General features: G+C 36.7%; 4 protein-coding genes and 1 long non-coding RNA gene across 8 annotated transcripts; 2 read left to right on the forward strand and 3 right to left on the reverse strand.

Moving 5' to 3' along the window:
- On the reverse strand, positions 42-4,570 carry LOC18792862 (beta-glucosidase 40). The gene is made up of 13 exons (XM_007224040.2): positions 3,914-4,570; positions 2,877-2,943; positions 2,721-2,779; positions 2,511-2,586; positions 2,341-2,412; positions 2,150-2,237; positions 1,788-2,043; positions 1,604-1,719; positions 1,291-1,514; positions 1,065-1,096; positions 782-884; positions 582-690; positions 42-499 (listed from the first exon to the last, which is right to left on the reverse strand). Exons 1-13 carry the CDS (start codon positions 4,085-4,087, stop codon positions 325-327), a joined length of 1,551 nt encoding a protein of 516 aa, XP_007224102.1. The 5' UTR covers positions 4,088-4,570; the 3' UTR covers positions 42-324.
- LOC18790511 (COBW domain-containing protein 1) lies at positions 6,370-9,556 on the forward strand. The gene is made up of 9 exons (XM_007223236.2): positions 6,370-6,587; positions 6,687-6,904; positions 7,022-7,136; positions 7,507-7,596; positions 7,837-8,010; positions 8,092-8,211; positions 8,647-8,757; positions 9,229-9,310; positions 9,390-9,556. The coding sequence occupies exons 1-9, from the start codon at positions 6,429-6,431 to the stop codon at positions 9,443-9,445; spliced, it is 1,125 nt and encodes a 374-aa protein (XP_007223298.1). The 5' UTR covers positions 6,370-6,428; the 3' UTR covers positions 9,446-9,556.
- Positions 9,655-11,554, reverse strand: LOC18789741 (NAC transcription factor 29). Its single transcript, XM_007224538.2, has 4 exons — positions 11,459-11,554; positions 10,498-10,852; positions 10,056-10,357; positions 9,655-9,959 (listed from the first exon to the last, which is right to left on the reverse strand). The coding sequence occupies exons 2-4, from the start codon at positions 10,754-10,756 to the stop codon at positions 9,843-9,845; spliced, it is 678 nt and encodes a 225-aa protein (XP_007224600.2). The 5' UTR covers positions 10,757-10,852; positions 11,459-11,554; the 3' UTR covers positions 9,655-9,842.
- LOC109947797 lies at positions 12,776-16,003 on the forward strand. The gene is made up of 3 exons (XR_002270569.1): positions 12,776-15,014; positions 15,422-15,523; positions 15,881-16,003. It is a non-coding gene; the product is annotated as an uncharacterized LOC109947797 (long non-coding RNA).
- Positions 16,099-18,440, reverse strand: LOC18791005 (NAC transcription factor 29). Of its 4 annotated transcripts, none has more exons than XM_020558891.1 (5): positions 18,349-18,376; positions 18,160-18,257; positions 16,916-17,250; positions 16,474-16,775; positions 16,099-16,368 (listed from the first exon to the last, which is right to left on the reverse strand). In XM_020558891.1, the coding sequence occupies exons 2-5, from the start codon at positions 18,174-18,176 to the stop codon at positions 16,237-16,239; spliced, it is 786 nt and encodes a 261-aa protein (XP_020414480.1). In that variant the 5' UTR covers positions 18,177-18,257; positions 18,349-18,376; the 3' UTR covers positions 16,099-16,236. The 4 variants fall into 4 exon arrangements, with proteins under 4 accessions (XP_020414480.1, XP_020414484.1, XP_007224054.2 ...); XM_020558895.1 differs by having other exon boundaries at positions 18,160-18,260; positions 18,349-18,369; XM_007223992.2 differs by lacking the exon at positions 18,160-18,257 and having other exon boundaries at positions 18,349-18,440.

Below are 18,557 nucleotides of genomic sequence, written 5' to 3' on the forward strand. Positions count from 1 at the left end.
ATGTCATCTCTCGTAGAGTAATACACCAATCTCTTTCTTCAAACATTAAAGCAGAGTGAGTAAAATATCAGTAACTCTTAAAAAGCTTGTGATTTTGAACCAAGTTTCTCTTTTGATAGAATCATAATGTTGCTTTTCTTCCAAGTATCTGTACACAATCTAAGATCTCAATCAATGCATTAAAAACACTGTTTGTGATGGCTTGCTCGATCCCGGAAGAACATGAAGGGCAACAATCCTTGTGTATTTGATGAGTTGTGGACTATGTGGTGTAAAATGTAAGTGTAGAATTTCGGCACGTAGCATCAATGTTCATCACCTAACTTAAGTAGAAGTCAAGAAGTTCGTGAACCACTGAACAGAGTCCTTGGGGTATCTCTTGAGCTTGTCCTTATAATCAACAAAGTAGAGGCCAAATCTAGAAGAGAATCCAGCAGCCCACTCCCAATTATCCAGCAGAGACCATGCAAAATAACCTTTCACATTGCAGCCATCTTCTCTGCATTTAACCAAAACAGAGCAATATATATCAGCTTTTAGACCTCAAACTGAATTCATGGATTAAGTAAAGATGGTTATACTTGATTGAAGCTAGCAAATTTGTTAGATAGCCATGGTGGTATTTGATCCTTTTCGCATCCTTTAGAGCATCCTTAAGGGAAATGAATGGGCTATTTGGGTCATCCATGCCTGTAAAAATAATGAATAAGAAGATGATTAGCTCATGAAAATGAACTCCTTTTTGTTTTCCTTCTCTTCTATTTGGCTCTAAAAAGATTACCATTTTCAGTGATAATGACTGGAGGGTTGCCATACTTGTGCTTGATGTAGTTCATTAATTTTCTCATCCCCTCAGGCACTATGTATAACCATATAGAATTCGCCTGCAATTTTACATGAGCAAAATAATGTAGTATTAGGTAAAAAAAAGATAACAACAGTGCAGTAATTATTGAGCGTTTAGGCCTCATCTTTTATCTGATCTATCAGATTCCATCAAGTCCAGAAATGATGGTGGAAAAAGAAAAAATAAACATAATTGCATATGTAACTATACAACATACCCTATCTCCAATAGGTTTCCCGTTTTTGAATGCTGAAAACAAGGAAAACAAAAGATATCTTCAGCTAGCGGCAAACAGTTGAAGAATAGCAAGTTACAAAACTTCAACAAATTGGAATTTGACTTCCCTATCTCTACATTGGTGATTCCAATAACTTATCAAATACCTGGAAACATAAAGCAGTTCAATTAAGAGAAATGTTTAAGTTGGTTCAATGCGAACTTACGAAGGGTAATAGCACCAGAATCTGCAAGGCTGTCATTGAGCAGACCTCCAATAAAATCAGTAGTATCGTTTCTCGCATAGAAGGTAGTGTAATGATTAATTCCCACAAAATCCAATGACCCCTTAAGTAGAGCAGCCTCAGATTTGGAAAAGGTTGGCAGCCGGCTTCCAACTCTACTTCTCATAGAACTTGGATAATCCCCAAAAATAAACGGCTCAAGAAACCTGCGATTCGAACAAAGTGATTACACAAACTTTAGGACATTCCCTTCTAAAATATAACTTAGGAAGTAATGAAAACAATGTAAGCTTACCAGCCAAGCTGAAAATCTTGGGCTCTTTTGGCTGCTTCGACGTCTGCTGTGGAGTTTGTTTCTGGTTCATACCAGATAACATCAAATGATGCTCCAACTGATCCATGCTGTTTTGACTGCAAAAGAACCAAGTAGTATCAGCAACCAACTTCTGTTTGTTCAAGAGAATGAGGTGCTTTCTTACCTTATACTTTCTCCTGTAAATATCAGCCACAGTTGCATGAGAAAGGATGACATTGTGACCAACTATGTAAGGCTCAGTGGCAGAGTTTCCAGCCCTGCAGAAAAGGTGAAGCAGGATAGAGCACCTTCCTGGTGCCTGGAGACCTACATCATATCCTTGTATAGAAAATGTGTGCGGCTCATTGAATGTGATCCAGTGCTTCACCCTGTCACCGAATTTTTGGAAGCATGTGTCTGCGTACGTTGCATAGTCCTTTCTGCAATTGAGTAAGGGTCATATATATGTATCAATTGAATCGAAAGTTATTGGTAATCAAACTTGCAAAAATTAGAGGTACAAAATTGTGCGTGAACATTGTTTACATGATCTGAGGGTTGAGCCATCCATTATATTTGTCTTCCAAGGCTTGAGGAAGGTCCCAGTGATAGAGGGTCACATATGGTTCAATTCCTGGACATGAACAAATGCATTGAATTACTTATCAGTCAAGTCTGATGGCTTGATGCTTGCCTATACATGAAACTTTGGAGAATGATGAAAATGTAAAAGGTACCTTTGGCTAGCAAAGAATTGATGAGATTATTGTAGTGATCAACACCTGCCTGATTGATTTGCCCAGTTCCATCTGATATATGAAAAGCTCACCTCTCAGTTAAAATAGTTGAATCTCGTATGTGAGAAGAAAAAAAAGCATGAACTTTTTGAAGAACTGATAGAACTTACTGGGGAAAATCCGGGACCAGGATATCGAAAACCTATAAGCATCCATTCCCATGTCCTTCATGAGTTGTACATCTCCCTGTTTGCAGATAATTCAACATTTGCAAAATAGAAATCACAAATTAAAGACATCATTATGTCTCTTTACCAAAATAATAATAATAATAATAATAATAATAATAAAGATCATAGTTTGAATAGGTACTTAATTACATTGTAAAGGTGATACTGATCCACAGCAACATCTGCGTTACTGAAATCAGATATTTTACCTGCGCGGCAACATGATGCAAGAGAAGATGAGAGGGACCATAAGTTGATAACAATTGTGATTCATCAAAAATAAACAATAAAATATGAAATTATTACCAAAAGTATGTGAAAAGGTGTCCCAGGTGGACGGCCCCCTTCCGTCCTCTTTTACTGCACCTTCATACTGACAAAAAATCACACGAAAACGTAAATCATTTTTATTCTTATTAATCATTTTTGTTTTCATACTAATCCTCAAGTAATTTTTGTATCATATTAAAAATAAATAAATAATATTTGGTACATAACTTGTTGTGGTTGATGAACCCTTCTACCTTTTTAAGGATTGTTGTGATGAATATGGCAACCATGCCATGCATCATGTGTTTGTTTTGGTACATGTGTATCATGCATTCGAAACTACTCACTAAATGAGGATAATATGGTAAATTCACATTTTTTTTCATATAAAAAATTAAAATTAAAAACAAAATCAGATAATAGGTCCTATTTTTCTTAATTCTAAAAATAAAAAAAATAAAATCAATTGACACATGCGTAAAGGACTAGTAAGAAATTAAGGAAGAACATATTTGAAGAAAATATATCTTCATCATTAATCACTTTCATTTTAATTAACTACGAAATTTACAATATATTTAAGTAATTTATAGTTCAAACCTTATTAACATGCTAACAAGCATTTTTATTTTCTTTTGACAATATATTTTTTATTTTATGTATTTGAGTTTGGTATACAGGAATAACTAGTAAAGAAAACTGTCCACTGAATTCGGCTTGCAAGTATCCATTCAACTCGGATGCAGAATAACAAAATGATAAGAAGAAAAAAATAATCTAAGCATTTCCATTCTGAAATTAGAATTCATTGGTCTTTTGGGTTTCGAAGAACACGATTACATCAACATGACAATCTATCTTCACGTGAACCAGCAGTTACTTTACAGTTTGAGTTAAGTCTACGAAGAAACAGCAACACGACAAGAAAACATCAACCTCAAACTCAACAATGCAAGCCAAGAAATCCAACAGCTGAAATCAAATTTCTGATAACTGGGATGTGAATTAAGTTGTAGTTTTGATTTTGAATTATAAAAAAAGGATAAAATAGTCATGAAAGAGAAAGACGAAACCTGGAAAGCAGAAGATGCGGTACCAAAGACAAAACCTTTTGGAAAGCTGGCCCTGTTGATATCGTCTGAGGATTCTGACAAAGTACATGTTGGGAAGAAGAACCCGAGAACCAATACAACTGCAGCTGCCATTCCCAAAACCAAACCAATGCCTCCTCTCCTTTCCCACTCCATAACTACTCCTCCTCAAATGGTGGCAGAAAGACTAAAGAAGAAAGAGATTAGCTTCTTCTAATCCCTACTTAAATTCTTAATTAGAACGAGCGAGAGTATAGAAGAAAAAAAGGGAGCTTTTTATGCATGAAACAATTCCTCCAATTTGTTGAGATAGAGAGAGAAGCGATTAGATTTGTAGTGAGACAATGTGAAATGGGTAGTTGTTGTTGAGTTGAGATACAGAAAAGGGCATATAAAAAGTGGTGCTTTGTGTTGGCTCCAAACAGAATGGGAGAGAGAAAGAGTGTGTGGTTTTAATGGGGAGTGGTGGCAAACAAATATGAAGTCTTGGGTTCACACGTTTTCATACCAGAAGAATAAGCAAAAGCATAAATGGTGGATCTCCATATGAGATTTGAGATTTTGATTGCTTTTCTGAATTCTATATATTTCTTTTTTTGGTTCTTAGTTGAATGTGAGTGACCTCGTGGGATTGGTCATTGCCATTGCTTTTGTCAATCATCCTGGAAAGGGATGGATGATGGATTGCTTTGCTTTCCAGCCTTGTTTTGGAATGTATATAATAATACTAATTAATTAATTGTCTGCTCTCTAATCACGCCTTTTCCTTTGTTTTATTCATTCTCACTATAACAATAAAATATGGGACCTTACTTCTTCAGACCTTTTCGTCATCCGACCACAGGGCTTCAGTTAAAGAATCTTTCAGACCTTTTCGTCCCCCGACCTCTGCCACATAGTGTGGATAATGCATTTGAGAGGCAAATAAATTACAGGGGACTGTAAAATATAATAATAATAAGCAAATATATTCAGCTTCAGTAAATATAAAACAACCAAGACAACACATGATCTCACTCGATCTACATACTTTTATAGTACAAAATAAAATATGAACGCTGGCAAATCCCCTTTTCAACCGATTTCCGAACAGGAATGGAAAATATTCAATATTTGTTTGCGTGACACTTGAGCTGAGGAGTTGAGACCAACCAGGTTTTTATTTCTGTTTTGTTAGTCCTTAACTTTTTGGTAAGAAAGACAAAACGGCCGGCTTTTGCCTTTGCCTTCTACGATGGTGTTTTCTTAATTTGGTCATGTATGGAATGGCATTATGCATAGATGAATACGATTCGGGTAGCGTTTGGAATTGCTGCACTTAAAAAAATAAGCAACTTTTCAAAATATTTTTTGCAATCAACGACTCATATGCCAACTTTCATCTTTAACTCCGTAGGGTGGATTATGTAATGCATTAGTAGATTTAATTTGACAAAGACACACTTTGGCATTTGGGTCTAGGTCTTAGTGGGTTTAATCGTCCCCAACCAAATGACAAATTCTCTCACATCAAACGACAATAACTTTACTGTCGTTTATTTGATTGCTTCATTTCCCTTTGCAGTTGGTTTCAAGAATGTTCGATTATTTTGAGCTTTACTGTTACTTAATTAGTAATGTCGATCGAGAATGAATTGAGGAGAATTTTGGAATGTGTTGTCGTCAACTTCGATGAGCAAAAGTCATTTCAACTTTGAAGCAATGTAACCGGCGTGTCGGTGACGAATTCATGTCCTCATTTGGTTTACTTTCTATATATGCAAATAATTAAGGCAATTTTGATTTCATTCTTTTTTAAAAAAAATATTCTCAATATTTATCTTTACAATTCACAAAAAATACTATATTGGCCTTAATTTGTTGATAATCTAAACTAATAATGAACCGTGCAAGAACTTATTTTCATTTTCCATATAACTTATATGCGTATTTATTTTCTGTATAACCATAGTCTTCTTTTATAAGAACGCGAAAGTAATAAATAAAAATTACTATGTACCAAAACGTCTACACCCATGGTCTTCTTTTTGTTTTTTTAACAACAAGAACATCAATTGATTATCTGAACCAAACACGAACAATAATGTCAATCTAATTAGATAGTTTTTGTGATTAACAAAGTTAAACATGATAGAACCATTACCTCTAACACGAACTTGAAAATGTAAACACCTTCATAATTCTATGTGTCTGTGTGTTTTTTTAATTACTTTTGCCACGATAAGAAATTTTGTTGAAATTTAGACTATCATTTATATTTAAAAAATTACATTTTTTTGAGAGTTTCTATTTAGACAGGTTTTTATTGGTTAAGAGGCTGGACCAAACCCAACAAGAAAGTAAAAAAATACACAAACCATCAAGCCCATAATAGACGAAGAAGTGGAAAGTCTAATTAAGAAGGCCCAAACTAAAACCATGGATCAGAACAAAGGGCCAGATGGTCAGCATAAACTCCCTGTAAACCTAAACCGGAAACTTGGCGGGGATTGGAAACATGGAAGACGACGAAGAAGCTCCACCTCTCGCTGTTGAAATTGACCAACCCACGGAACCCTACCCTCAGCAGCAATCCAATTCGAGCGGCCACAAAGACGGTGACGCGCCCGTCGGCGTCACCGTCATCACTGGCTATCTCGGTGCGGGCAAATCCACTGTAAGCTCAACTCTGTTTTAGCTTATATTTTCCACTGAAGTTTCCGTTTTTGGAAAATATAAGAGCTTTGAGTATCATTTACTGGTTTGTGATGCTCAGCTGGTTAATCATATAATAAATTCTCAACACGGGAAGAGAATTGCTGTCATATTAAACGAGTTCGGTGAGGAAATTGGTGTAGAAAGAGCTATGATAAACGAAGGAGATGGGGGTGCGCTTGTTGAAGAGTGGGTTGAGTTAGCAAATGGGTGTATATGTTGCACTGTCAAGCACAGTTTAGTGCAAGCACTAGAGCAACTTGTTCAAAGAAAAGAAAGGTTTTCAAAACTATAGTGAAATTTGTTTGTTATATTGAAATTAATTAGTTAGTTTTTAAAATTGGGGTTATGGTGATGATGACAATGAGATGGGGTTATTGGTTTCTTTGGTTGTAGACTTGATCATATATTGCTGGAGACTACTGGGTTAGCCAACCCGGCTCCGCTTGCTTCGGTTCTGTGGTTGGATGATCAGCTAGAATCGTCTGTCAAGCTTGATTCAATTATCACTGTAAGTTCTGATATGATGTTACGATTTTTTTTTCTTTCTAATTGTTGGTCTAATTTTATATTTGCGTCAATATGTTTAGTTACTTTGCATGCCACTGATGTACTAAAGTTTTAGCAATTGGTTATGGGATTTTGAGTTCAAATATTATGTTCTCAAAGTTCCATTTGAGTTTAAAAACTCGCCTTGCTAAATGGTTACTTAGCAGTGCGAAGTGTTGATACATGTTATATGTTAGTTATGTTCTGTTGGTTCTACTGTTTTATGTATTTCAAGTATGAGCTGAGCTTGTTTGGTCCTTTCTCTAGAATAGTTATGAGATTTATGTGTTACTATCTTAGTGGCAAAAATCATTCCTCAATTTCTTTACCAGGTTGTGGATGCCAAGAACCTCCGTTTTCAGCTCAGCGAGAATCAAAGTTCGTCTTCATTTCCTGAAGCATATGTTCAGATTGCATTTGCGGTATGGTCACTCTATTCCACTCATGACTTATGTTTGATGAAAATTGAAGACGATTTGTATAATGACATTACCAAACCTGATTTATGGTGCTGGTAGTTTTATTTTTATCTGTTCTGTTCAAATGTGCTCTCTCTCTCTCTCTCTCTCTCTCTCTCTCTCTGCATTTCGATCTTTTTATTTATATGTTGGGTTGTGTTGTGCTTGCACTTCATATCTTATGAGTTTGTCTCTCTGTTGTAGGATGTTATAATTCTTAACAAGGTTGATTTGGTTTCTCCAGAGGGTTCTGCGGATTTTCTGGAGGAACTGGAGAAGGAGATACATAGTATTAACTCACTTGCTAGTATCATTCGTTCTGTTCGTGGTCAAGTTGACTTGTCCAATATATTGGACTGTCGGGCCTATGATGCTATGGTTGGTCATGCTCTATTTTTGTTTACTTATATTTGTAGTTTATACTGATCTTTAAATAATATTCAACTTTTTCCTTCTCAGCATGCTACTCATTTAGAATCATTATTGGTAGAAACTCGTGCTTTGTCTACACGAGATCTCCATGACAGTGGTGTACGAACCTTATGCATTTGTGAGCCACGGCAGGTTGATCTTGAAAAGGTATCCTTGTGAAATAGTTATTATAGAAATTGGTTGAAACCAAATATGTTAACTAATTGGTGTTGTGTTAACAACTTTCAGAAAGGTTACCATTCATCACCTTTTATAACTGTAGACATTATTGTTAGTCTGATTATTTTATTCATCTCAGAAAATTGTCCATAGTTTAAAAACTACACTAGGCAGAGAAAACCAATATAGGACTGATTTATTGATTCCTGCATCTATAACTGTGGTCCTGGAGAAATTGGATGGCTTATCTAAGAAATGTGTCACTGACCTTATACATTTGGAATGCAAATCTGGTCAGTTCAGTTCAAGCACGTTTGCAATGCTGTGTAGTAGTTGTTGTTAACTTCTCATTGTTGCAACTGTTATGAAAATTTATATAATCATATGTATCAATCTATAATGTCTCATGTTCTTGTTTTAAAGGTTCGTTTATGGCTTGAGGAGATTCTTTGGGAGAAGAAACATGGCATGGATGTTTACCGCTGCAAAGGGGTTTTGAGCTTTCACAATTCAAATCAATTACATACTTTGCAGGTACTGTCTAATATTAAATTATGTGATTTCTTCTCTAGAAAAGTTTAGTCTTAGGCTGCATTAGACTGGAGGTAGTGCACTTGATGCCCTAACTCAGTTCCTGCAATATCATTTCATGGTCAAGACTCAAGAATGAAGATTGTGCATAGAAAAAATCATTGATTGCCTTTTGAGTGTCTTTGAGGAAGCATGCTTAGAGGCTGAAGCATTACTATAACATAGTGATAAAAGCAATTATACCAATAGCAAGGTGTCGTAGACTCTTTACCAGGAGACATCAGGGAGGCAATTATACCATGAGTTTTAAATTTATATGCATCACCAGGGAGACATTGAGGCTGCATTTGAACTCCTAATTTGGGCGAGGAGGGCATGCCCTGGTCTGATTGTCCTTTACTTGTACAGTAAATTATTTTCATGTGGTAGTTGACAGATATTGTATGCTGTTATTTATTCATCGATATATGGCAGGCAGTGAAGGAGATATATGAGATTGTGCCAACTCGTGATTGGAAAAAGCAAGAAAATCAGACGAACAAGATAGTGTTTATAGGTAAAGCTCTTTTGACATTACGTTTTCTCAAACAGCCCCTTTCACCATTTTTATTTATTCCTTCGTTTTTCACCTGCAGGTCATAATCTAAACGAGAATGTTCTTACTGAGTCTTTTCAAGCTTGTGTAATGTGACGAAACTGTTTTCATTTTCGGTTACAATAGTTTGTTGATTTTTGCAATTGTATGGATACATGAAGTTGAAGGTTAGAAAGAAGTATCTCAATGATCTCTTTGTTGAAAAAACTGAATTTACAATTCTGAACTCTCTGAGTTCCTCTTGGGAAAGTTTGAAGAAATTAGAGCCAATAAAAATTTATTCATTTTAACAAAAAAGAAAATTATGGGGCAAGTATAACAATAGTCGGCCAAACAAAAGAACTGGAGGAGATCTCCCAATTAAATAAAGCACTGGAAGAGAAAAACATCAAAAGGAGGAAGTTAATTTGCTATTTCTTCTATCTGCAACTTCCAATGTCAAAGACCACGGCAAAACTGGGTACCTATACTAAGCACAAAGATTTCTGCCATATCAATTTGGTTCTCCTTCATCAACAGGCCTAGCAGTCCATCCTGGTGGAAGTTTGAATGTGGGCTGATAATTTGAAATTCCTTCGTGTATAATTCTGCACACCACATACCTCTCAATCTGAAACATAGAAAATAAAATGTCACGACTTAAAAATTCACAATCTAAAACCAAAGCATTAAAAGAACTTTTCTGCATGGTTTATAGTCTCTATACCTTTGCCCTTATGCTATCATTGAGGACATGAGTAGGGACTATAAGAGGATTAAGCCTGAACTCATGCATGATAAAGTCAGTTTCGATTCCGTTTGGTGCAGTTCCCTTGTGGAAGACCATAACTTTTTCGAACCCGACGGTTATGTCGCCATTGCCGTATTTAACCTCTTCTTCCTCACCATCTAGGTCCCAGTAACCACTCTTTGTCGTCCTTCTAGTTATCTTCCCTTCACTGCTGTAAATCTGTTCTGTATATGTGAAGTAAAAGGCCTCGTTGCAGTCACAACCATGTTTGAAATCGCCTGTGAATGGCATAACATTAATCAATTAGGTCGGAACAATAAAGGAACATGTCTGTAATTTTAAGAACAAAAAACAAAAACTTATGACAGAATCTTCTAAACAAAAAAAAATTTGAAGCCCTTATATATTTGAAACCTACCATTGGGGAGCTCATCCGGATCATGATCATACACAGAAATCTCTTTTATAACGTCGGTGATAGGAAGTTCCCGGTCCAAAATCTTGTTGAAAAGATAGTACACAACAATCTCATCTTCCGACGGATCAAACCGATAGCCTGTTGGTAAATCGACATCTGCCTCTTTCTTCCCGTTTTCGATCTTCGAACACTTCAACAGATCAAAATCTTTCTCAGTTTCAGGAACTTGAGAAGTCGATTGTGGGGAAGATAATGCCATGAAGGGAAGGACAATGATAATCTGAGCTTTGGTGTGGGTTTGAGTTTGAGTTTGAGTTCGAGTTGGTGAGTTGTGGGAGAAGCTTTGTTCTATCAGCTGCATATATAGAAGAAAGAAAGAGAGTCGTCACAGGAAACTGTCTTTCACTTTGCACTAATTTCATTCACCAAGTAGGCATGTATTGGCTTATAAGTTATAAATAAATAATACAACTAGAACTTAGCTTATTTTTTCGCTCTTAGCTTTTTACTACCAATGAAAGTAAAACTTAAATAGAACTTTTTCACTTTTCCCACCACGACAAGGAAACAACCGACGTGATTTCCAATTATAAATATGACAATTGGTTTTTAAGTTACGACTTCCCCTTTTTGTAGATCTCTACTATCATTAGGGTAATAAGAAAAAGAAAAGGAAAACCCAGTAAAATATGGCTAACTCTCCAACAATTCAAAATAAACACAATAACAAAAACCCATAATCCTACATTGTGCCCGTCACTTTTCACTCGAGTTCAATCCCAATAGTTTACAATATTGTTTTGTCAAAGGTTTAGGGTTAGTCCTACAAACTCGTACACCTAAAAGAATAAGGCATAGGACATCCGGTGGTCAAAGGTTTATATCCTAATTCATCTTTTGGTAAAACTGGATTAAAACAGTTAAAACACGTTGCGAAAGAAAAAGAGGATGAAAAACTCACCGAGATTGGGTTTGGGTCGGCGCCAAAGACCAAGAGAGAAGGCGAATGAAATGATCGATATATTTGCGAGACAGATTCTCTAGGGTTTTAATGCTGGTACCATTTTGTGAGGAAGAGTAACGCCATTTATTGGTATTTATAATATTTATTTTCATCACGTGATGGACATGAAGAGCGTTATCGTCTCTAGCGCGCGCGTCTTGGTGCCCAAGTTAATGAAGCGGCAGCGGCCGAATAAAAACCGCCCATACCTATTCCAAATATTTTTGATATTGTGGGTCGGCGAAATCGGTTCGATTCTCATTTACATTTAATAACAAAGTGAGTAACGTCGTTTTTGTCACCCCAAAACGATATTGGAATTCGCCAAATTTCAATTTTTAATTTTCAGTTTTATGTGAAATTTAGAAATTGAAGAATCTAATTATGAATTTAAGATCGTAGAATGAAAGTGCATATTACAAAGAATTCGTAATATTTTTGGAAATTAGGATGATTTATTTTGTGAATTTTCGAGATTGAGTTCCCTAGGCTTGAACTAGGTCCATGGTCAAACACAAGAATCGAGCGACCGGGTCCAAGTTGGGAGGTCCCAAATACCAAATTTTGATAATTAGAGTGCATTTCATGTGTCTTGATGTAAAATTAATGAATGGAATAGGAGCTCCCAAAAAGAAAAAATTGAAAATGCTTTCAAGTTGTTTTAAAAAATAAGGGTGATTTTGAAAAAAAGGAAACGAATGTTACTAAATATGTTTTTAGTTTATAATTTTCAAAAAAAGTGAAAATGAAATGGTTATCAAACAACCCCTATGTCTTTCATGCTAATGGATAACTCTGTGCATGTACTACTCAAGCAGCGGCCAGAGCATCGCTTTTGAATCCCAAGCAGTTGGGATATTAATTTCGATGGAGCATATCCGGCTCATTGAAATTGTGTAGTCAAAAGTTGCCAGGTTTTTCAGAAAATGGCATTGGTTGTAATCTGTGGACAACCCTGCAGTGGGAAGTTAATGGCTGCACTTTGTTAAATTTGGTGCAAACATTATGGTAATTGTACCTACAAGTTAAAAGTGTGGGATAAGCTACAAGGTAAAGATGGAGCAGCAATCTTGAAATTGTGGTGTAGCTAATAGGCGGTGTAGCAAGTGATAATTTCATGCAATGATGGCTTTGGTAAGAGTTGTCGGAGATAAAGTCTTCATACTGAAGGAAGCTTGTTGCCGACTCATCTCCCTAGCTTGTTGCCCACTCAAGGCTTCTATATAAATAGAAGTGTAGCTTGTTTTGTTTTGGGTGTGTATTCCGTGAGCAAGTTAGAGAGCACAGAGAGAGTGAGAAACATAGAGAAATCTTTGTGGTTGAGAGATAGAGTTCTTGGAAAATACTATGAGTGGGTGTATAAGGGTTTTGGGTTAGGGTTATGTTGATTTAACTCAAGTATATCTTGTACTGTTATTATTCTCATAGTGAAGTATTCTATCCGGGGATGTAGGCAGGATTTTGCCGAACCTCATTAAGCTCTTGTGCATTATCTTTATTCCTTGTTTTTATTATTATGTTCAACTGTGGTGTGGTTATTTCTGAATCTCACGGTGAAAAAGCACTACAAGTGGTATCAGAGTTTTATTTCATGTGAGATTCAGATTTGTTCGCCATAAGCAGTGCAAACAACTTGCAATTTTCAGTTCAGCAGTTTAACGGTAAAGGCAGCTTTACTCTTTGGCATAGGAGAGTAAAGGACGCCATGGTTCAACAAGGTTTGGCACATTTGAGGGGATCAAAGATGGAAAACCTGAAGGAATGAAAGATGAGACGTGGGAAGAGCTGGAGTCGCGGTGCATTAGCACAATACGACATTATACGGCTGATAACATTATCAATAATTTTATGGATGAGGATTCTGCGCCTGCTCTGTGGGATAAGTTAGACCAGCTTTATATTGCTAAAAGCCTAACTAACAAGTTACATATGAAGCGGCAACTGTACAAACTAAAGATGGAGGAAGGCTGGAATCTCATGGACCACATGAGCATGTTCAATAGATGTATGTATCAACTGCGGAAAGTTGATGTGAAGATTGAGGAAGAAGATAAGGTCATTTTACATCTTACCTCGCTTCCCGATTCATATGAAAATCTTGTTACAACTTTGTTGTATGGTAAAGATGCAGTGAGCTTGGAATAGATGCAGGCATCATTGATGTCCCATGATACACAGAAGAAAATGTGTAGTGGTGATGGTAGGCACGAGTCTGTGTTAGCTGTTTAAGAAGGGAATCGCAGAAGGACATCTGATGGTAGATTTAAGAGAGACAACAGGTCCAGATCTAGTTCCAAAGGAATGGGTGTGCAGTGCTACAGATGTAAAGAATTCAGTCACATAAAACGTTTTTGTCCTTTGAATAAAAATAAGAAAAAGGATGAAGCTGGTTCGAGTGTTAATTTTTGTGTAGCAAAAGAAGATTTCGGATTTGTCCTCACGATATCTGAAGGTAAAAACACTTCTCCTAGTGATGCTTGGGTTTTAGATTCTGGTTGTATTATGCATGTTTGCTCCAGGAAAGATTATTTTGACACATTCCATGAATGTAAGGATGGTAACCTATTTATGGGTGATGGATATCCTTGCAAAGTTGAGGGATTTGGAACTGTCAAAATAATGATGTATGTTGGAGTGGTTCACACAATAGGCGATGTGGCATATGTACCAAAGATGAGAAAGAATCTAATATCTCTTGGAAGATTGGACTTCTTGGGATGCAAATACTTTGTTGCAGGTGAAGCCATGGAATCACGCGTGGTGGATTGATCCTAATGAAAGGAAGGAAGTGTGGTGGTTTATATTGTTGGGATGGTAGTACCATGAAGATCTCGATGGGTTGTTGCTGGAAACGGGAAGCGGTGACTAGTTTTCAAGGTAGAGACAATGGTGAGCGGATAATGCCTGTTGGTGGAGACGAAGGTGCATCGGGACCCTCCTTTGAAGCTAACTAGTGGAGTTAGCTTGGTGCCGCTACACATGTTTATTAGTTGTGTAACATGAATCGGGATTGGACCAAATTTGTTGATTCATGTGATGTGTAGTTGGTGTGTTTTCTGAAGGCTAATGGTTTAATTATTCTTGGTGATGTTGCATAGTATTTTCACCAAGGTGGAGATTGTTGAATTTGGTGAAAGTATTATGGTAATTGGATTGGACCCACAAGTTAAAAGTGTGAGATAAGCTACAAGGTAAAGATGATGCAGCAATCTTTGACTTACGGTGGAGCTAATAGGCGGTGAAGAAAGTAATGGTTACATGCAATGATGGCTTTGGTAAAAGTTGTCAGTAGGTAAAGTCTTCATATTGAAGAAAGCTTGTTGCTGACTCTTCTCCCTAGCTTGGTGCCCACTCAAGGCTTCTGTATAAATAGAAGTGTAGCTTGTTTTGTTTTGGGTGTGTATTCCGTGAGCAAGTTCGAGAGCACATAGAGGGTAAAAAACATAGAGAAATCTTTGTGGGTAAGAGATAGAGTTCTTGGGAAATACTGTGAGTGGGCGTACAAGGGTTTCAGGTATGGGTTATGTTGATTGAACTCAAGTGTATCTTGTAATTTATTATTCTCATAGTGAAGTACTCTATCGAGAGGGATGTAGGCAGGATTTTGCCGAACCTTGTCAATCTCTTGTGCACAATCTTTATTCATTGTTTATATTATTCTATTTAACTATAGTTTATATTGTGGTGTGATTATTTCTGAATTTCACGGGGTTAATGATGAATTAAAAAATATATTTAATTAATCAAAAGATATATTTAATTAATCAAAAGATAGGCTTTGGGATGCAAATCTGGTCAGTTCAGTTCAAGCACATTAGCAATGCTGTGTAGTAGTTGTTAACTTCTCATTGTTGGAACTGTTATGAAAATTTATATAATCGTATGTATCAGTCTATAATGTCTCATGGTCTTGTTTTTAAGGTTCGATTATGGCTTGAGGAGATTCTGTGGGAGAAGAAACATGGCATGGATGGCAAAAGGGTTTTGAGCGTTCCCAATTCAAATAAATTACATTCTTTGCAGGTAATGTCTAACATTAAATTATGTGATTGCTTCTCTAGAACAGTTGTGTCTAATGCTGCATTAGACTAACTCAGTTCCTCCAATATCATTTCGTGGTCAAGGCTGCGTTTGAACTCCTAATTTGGGCCAGGAGGGCATGCCCTGGTCTGATTGTCCTGTACTTGTACAGAAAATTGTTTTCATGTGGTAGTTGACAGATATTGTATGCTGTTATTTACACTTCTTTTTCATCGATGTATGGCAGACAGTGAAGGAGATATATGAGATAGTGTCTATATGTAAAGCTCTTTTCACATTACGTTTTCTCAAACAGCTCCATTTACTTTATTTATTTATTTATTCGTTTTTCACCTGCAGGTCGAATGTTCATAACGGGTCTTTTCAAGCTCGTGTAATGTGACGAAACTGTTTTCGTTTTTAGTTACAATAGTTTGTTGATTTTTGCACTTATATGGATCAATGGTGTATTTGTTGAATACTCTGAATTTACAATTCTGAACTCTCTCTCTAGATAACAAACTACTCTTGCATGAAATTGGGCTCCTCTCAGTCCCTCTTGGGAAAGTTCGAGGAACTTAGAACCAATAAAAATTCATTCATTTTAACAAAAAAGGAAATTATGGTGCAAGTTTCCAAGAAAAAAAAGAAAGAACTGAGAACAGCAACTTCCAATGTCCAAGAAGACGGCAAAACTGGTGTCCCTATATGAAGCACTAGGCTATTTCTGTCATATCAATTTGGTTCTGCTTCTTCAACAGGCCTAGCAGTCCATCCTGGTGGAAGTTTGTAAGTGGAAAATTTGAAACTCCTTCTTGTATAATTCTGCACACCACATACCTCTCAATCTGAAATAGAGAAAATAAAATGTCACAAACCAAACGACTTTAAAATTCACAATCTAAAACCAAAGCATTAAAAGAACTTTTCTGCATAGTTTATAGTCTCTATACCTTTGCCCTTATGCTATCATTGAGGACATGAGTAGGGACTATAAGAGGATTAACCCTGTACTCATGCATGATAAAGTCAGTTTCGATTCCATTTGGCGCAGTTCCCTTGTGGAAGACCATAACTTTTTCGAACATGACGGTTATGTCGCCATTGCGGTATTTAACCTCTTCTTCCTCGCCATCTAAGTCCCAGTAACCACTCTTTGTCGTCCTTCTAGTTATTTTCCCTCTACTGCTGTAAACCTGTTCTGTATATGCGAAGTAAAAGGCCTCATTGCAGTCAACACCATGTTTAAAATCACCTGTGAAAGGCATAACAACAATAATCGATTAGATCTGAACAATAAAGGAACATGTTTGTAGTTTCAAGAACAAAAAACAAAAACTAATGACATAATCTAAACTCAGAAAAATTTGAAGCCTTTAGATATTTGAAACCTACCACTGGGGAGCTCATCCGGATCATGTTCATAAACAGAAATCTCTTTTATAATGTCGTTGATAGGAAGTTCCCGGCCCAAAATCTTGTTGAACAGATAGAACACAACAATCTGATCTTCGGACGGATCAAACCGATACCCTACTAAATGGATCTCTGCTTCTTTCTTCCCATTTTCGATCTTCGAACACTTCAACAGATCAAAATCTTTTTCAGTTTCAGGAACTTGAGAAGTCGATTGTGGGCAAGGTAATGCCATGAAGAGAAGGACAATGATAACCTGAGCTTTGGTTTGGGTTTGAGTTGGTGAGCTGTGGGAGAAGCTTTGTTCTATAAAGCTGCATATATAGAAGAAAGAAGGGAATCAACATAGGAAACTGTCTTTCACTTTGCATTAATTCATTCACCACTTAGGTATGTATTGGCTTATAAGTTATAAATAAATAAGGGCAAGTAGAACTTGGTTTTTTACTACTAATGAAAAAGCAGGACAACGCCAACGAGGGCTGGTTGAGTTGATAAGGAGCGTTCTATTCGCTAGTAAGGTCTAGATTCAAGTTTCGCCGTGACTATTTTTCTTTGTGGATAATTTGTAAAATCCAAAAAAGGAACTATGACCACCTTAATAAGTGCTCAAAGAAGCCTTAGTATGTCATGATCTTCGGATGGGATAGCCCCTCCCCCTAAACTTTTTTCCACCCGAAAAAAAACATGACAACCCAAGGTAAGAAAAACTTAAATTAAACTGTAGACTTTTCCCTCCAGGGGCGGAGCTACAGCCAGGCCTGCCATGGCCCTGGCCCCCCCACTTAATTATTAATCTCTTGTAATATATTATAAAATATATGATATAGCAATACAATTACTGCAATTAGATTAGTGATGGCCCTCCCAGTTGAAGATGAAAAACCTAGTAGAAGTGATTTTGAAATTTTGGCCCCTCCATACTAAGAATCCTAGCTCCGCCACTGTTTCCCTCTACGACAATGAAACAACCGACGTGGTATCCTATTATAGATATGAAAATTGGTTTTTAAGTTTTATCTTCCCCTTTTAGGGTAATAAGAAAAAGAAAAGGAAAACCCCATAAAATATGGCTAGGTTTCCAACAATTCAAAATAAACATAATAACAAAAACCCATCATCCTAGATTGTGCCCGTCTCGTTTCACCCGACCCGAGTTCAATCTCAGTAGTTTACAAATCGTTTTGTCAAAGGTTTAGAGTTAGTCCTACAAACTCGTATACCTGGAAGAATAAGGCATACGACATGTTGCGAAACTCGTATCCTAATTCATCTTTTGCACAACTGGTTTGCAGCGCTATGGATCCTCCTATACTGAACCCTGCTGCTGGTGATGCAGCTCATGATCATAGATTCATAGGAAAAATACAATTAAAACATGTTGAGAAAGAAAAGGAGGATGAAAAACTCACCGAGATTGGGTTTGGGTCGGCTCCAAAAACCAAGAGAGAAGGCGAAATGATGCCATTTATTGGTATTTATAATGTAATTTTTCAGCGAAAATGAAGAGCGTTATCGTGTCCCACGCGGAAATGAAGCGGCAGCGGCGCCTAAACCCATTCCAAATATTTCGGGTCGGGTGGGTCGGCAGAATCGAATACATATTAATAACAAAGCCAGC

Source organism: Prunus persica, chromosome G1 (assembly GCF_000346465.2).
Source record: "Prunus persica cultivar Lovell chromosome G1, Prunus_persica_NCBIv2, whole genome shotgun sequence".
NCBI classification, from domain to species: Eukaryota; Viridiplantae; Streptophyta; class Magnoliopsida; order Rosales; family Rosaceae; genus Prunus; species Prunus persica.

Coding starts and splice junctions, on each gene's coding strand:
- LOC18791005 (XM_007223992.2), bottom strand. CDS start 18,404: ATGGCATCATTTCGCCTTCTCTCTTGGTTTTTGGAGCCGACCCAAACC. Junction 17,251..18,348: donor CCGACCCAAACCCAATCTCG/GTGAGTTTTTCA, acceptor CTATATATGCAG/CTTTATAGAACAAAGCTTCT. Junction 16,369..16,473: donor ATGATAGCATAAGGGCAAAG/GTATAGAGACTA, acceptor TCTCTATTTCAG/ATTGAGAGGTATGTGGTGTG.
- LOC18789741 (XM_007224538.2), bottom strand. CDS start 10,756: ATGGCATTATCTTCCCCACAATCGACTTCTCAAGTTCCTGAAACTGAG. Junction 10,358..10,497: donor TCCGGATGAGCTCCCCAATG/GTAGGTTTCAAA, acceptor TGCCATTCACAG/GCGATTTCAAACATGGTTGT. Junction 9,960..10,055: donor ATGATAGCATAAGGGCAAAG/GTATAGAGACTA, acceptor TCTATGTTTCAG/ATTGAGAGGTATGTGGTGTG.
- LOC18792862 (XM_007224040.2), bottom strand. CDS start 4,087: ATGGAGTGGGAAAGGAGAGGAGGCATTGGTTTGGTTTTGGGAATGGCA. Junction 1,097..1,290: donor TTCTGGTGCTATTACCCTTC/GTAAGTTCGCAT, acceptor CCTTGTTTTCAG/CATTCAAAAACGGGAAACCT. Junction 691..781: donor AGTCATTATCACTGAAAATG/GTAATCTTTTTA, acceptor TTATTTTTACAG/GCATGGATGACCCAAATAGC.
- LOC18790511 (XM_007223236.2), top strand. CDS start 6,429: ATGGAAGACGACGAAGAAGCTCCACCTCTCGCTGTTGAAATTGACCAA. Junction 8,011..8,091: donor GTCGGGCCTATGATGCTATG/GTTGGTCATGCT, acceptor TTTCCTTCTCAG/CATGCTACTCATTTAGAATC. Junction 8,758..9,228: donor ATCAATTACATACTTTGCAG/GTACTGTCTAAT, acceptor GATATATGGCAG/GCAGTGAAGGAGATATATGA.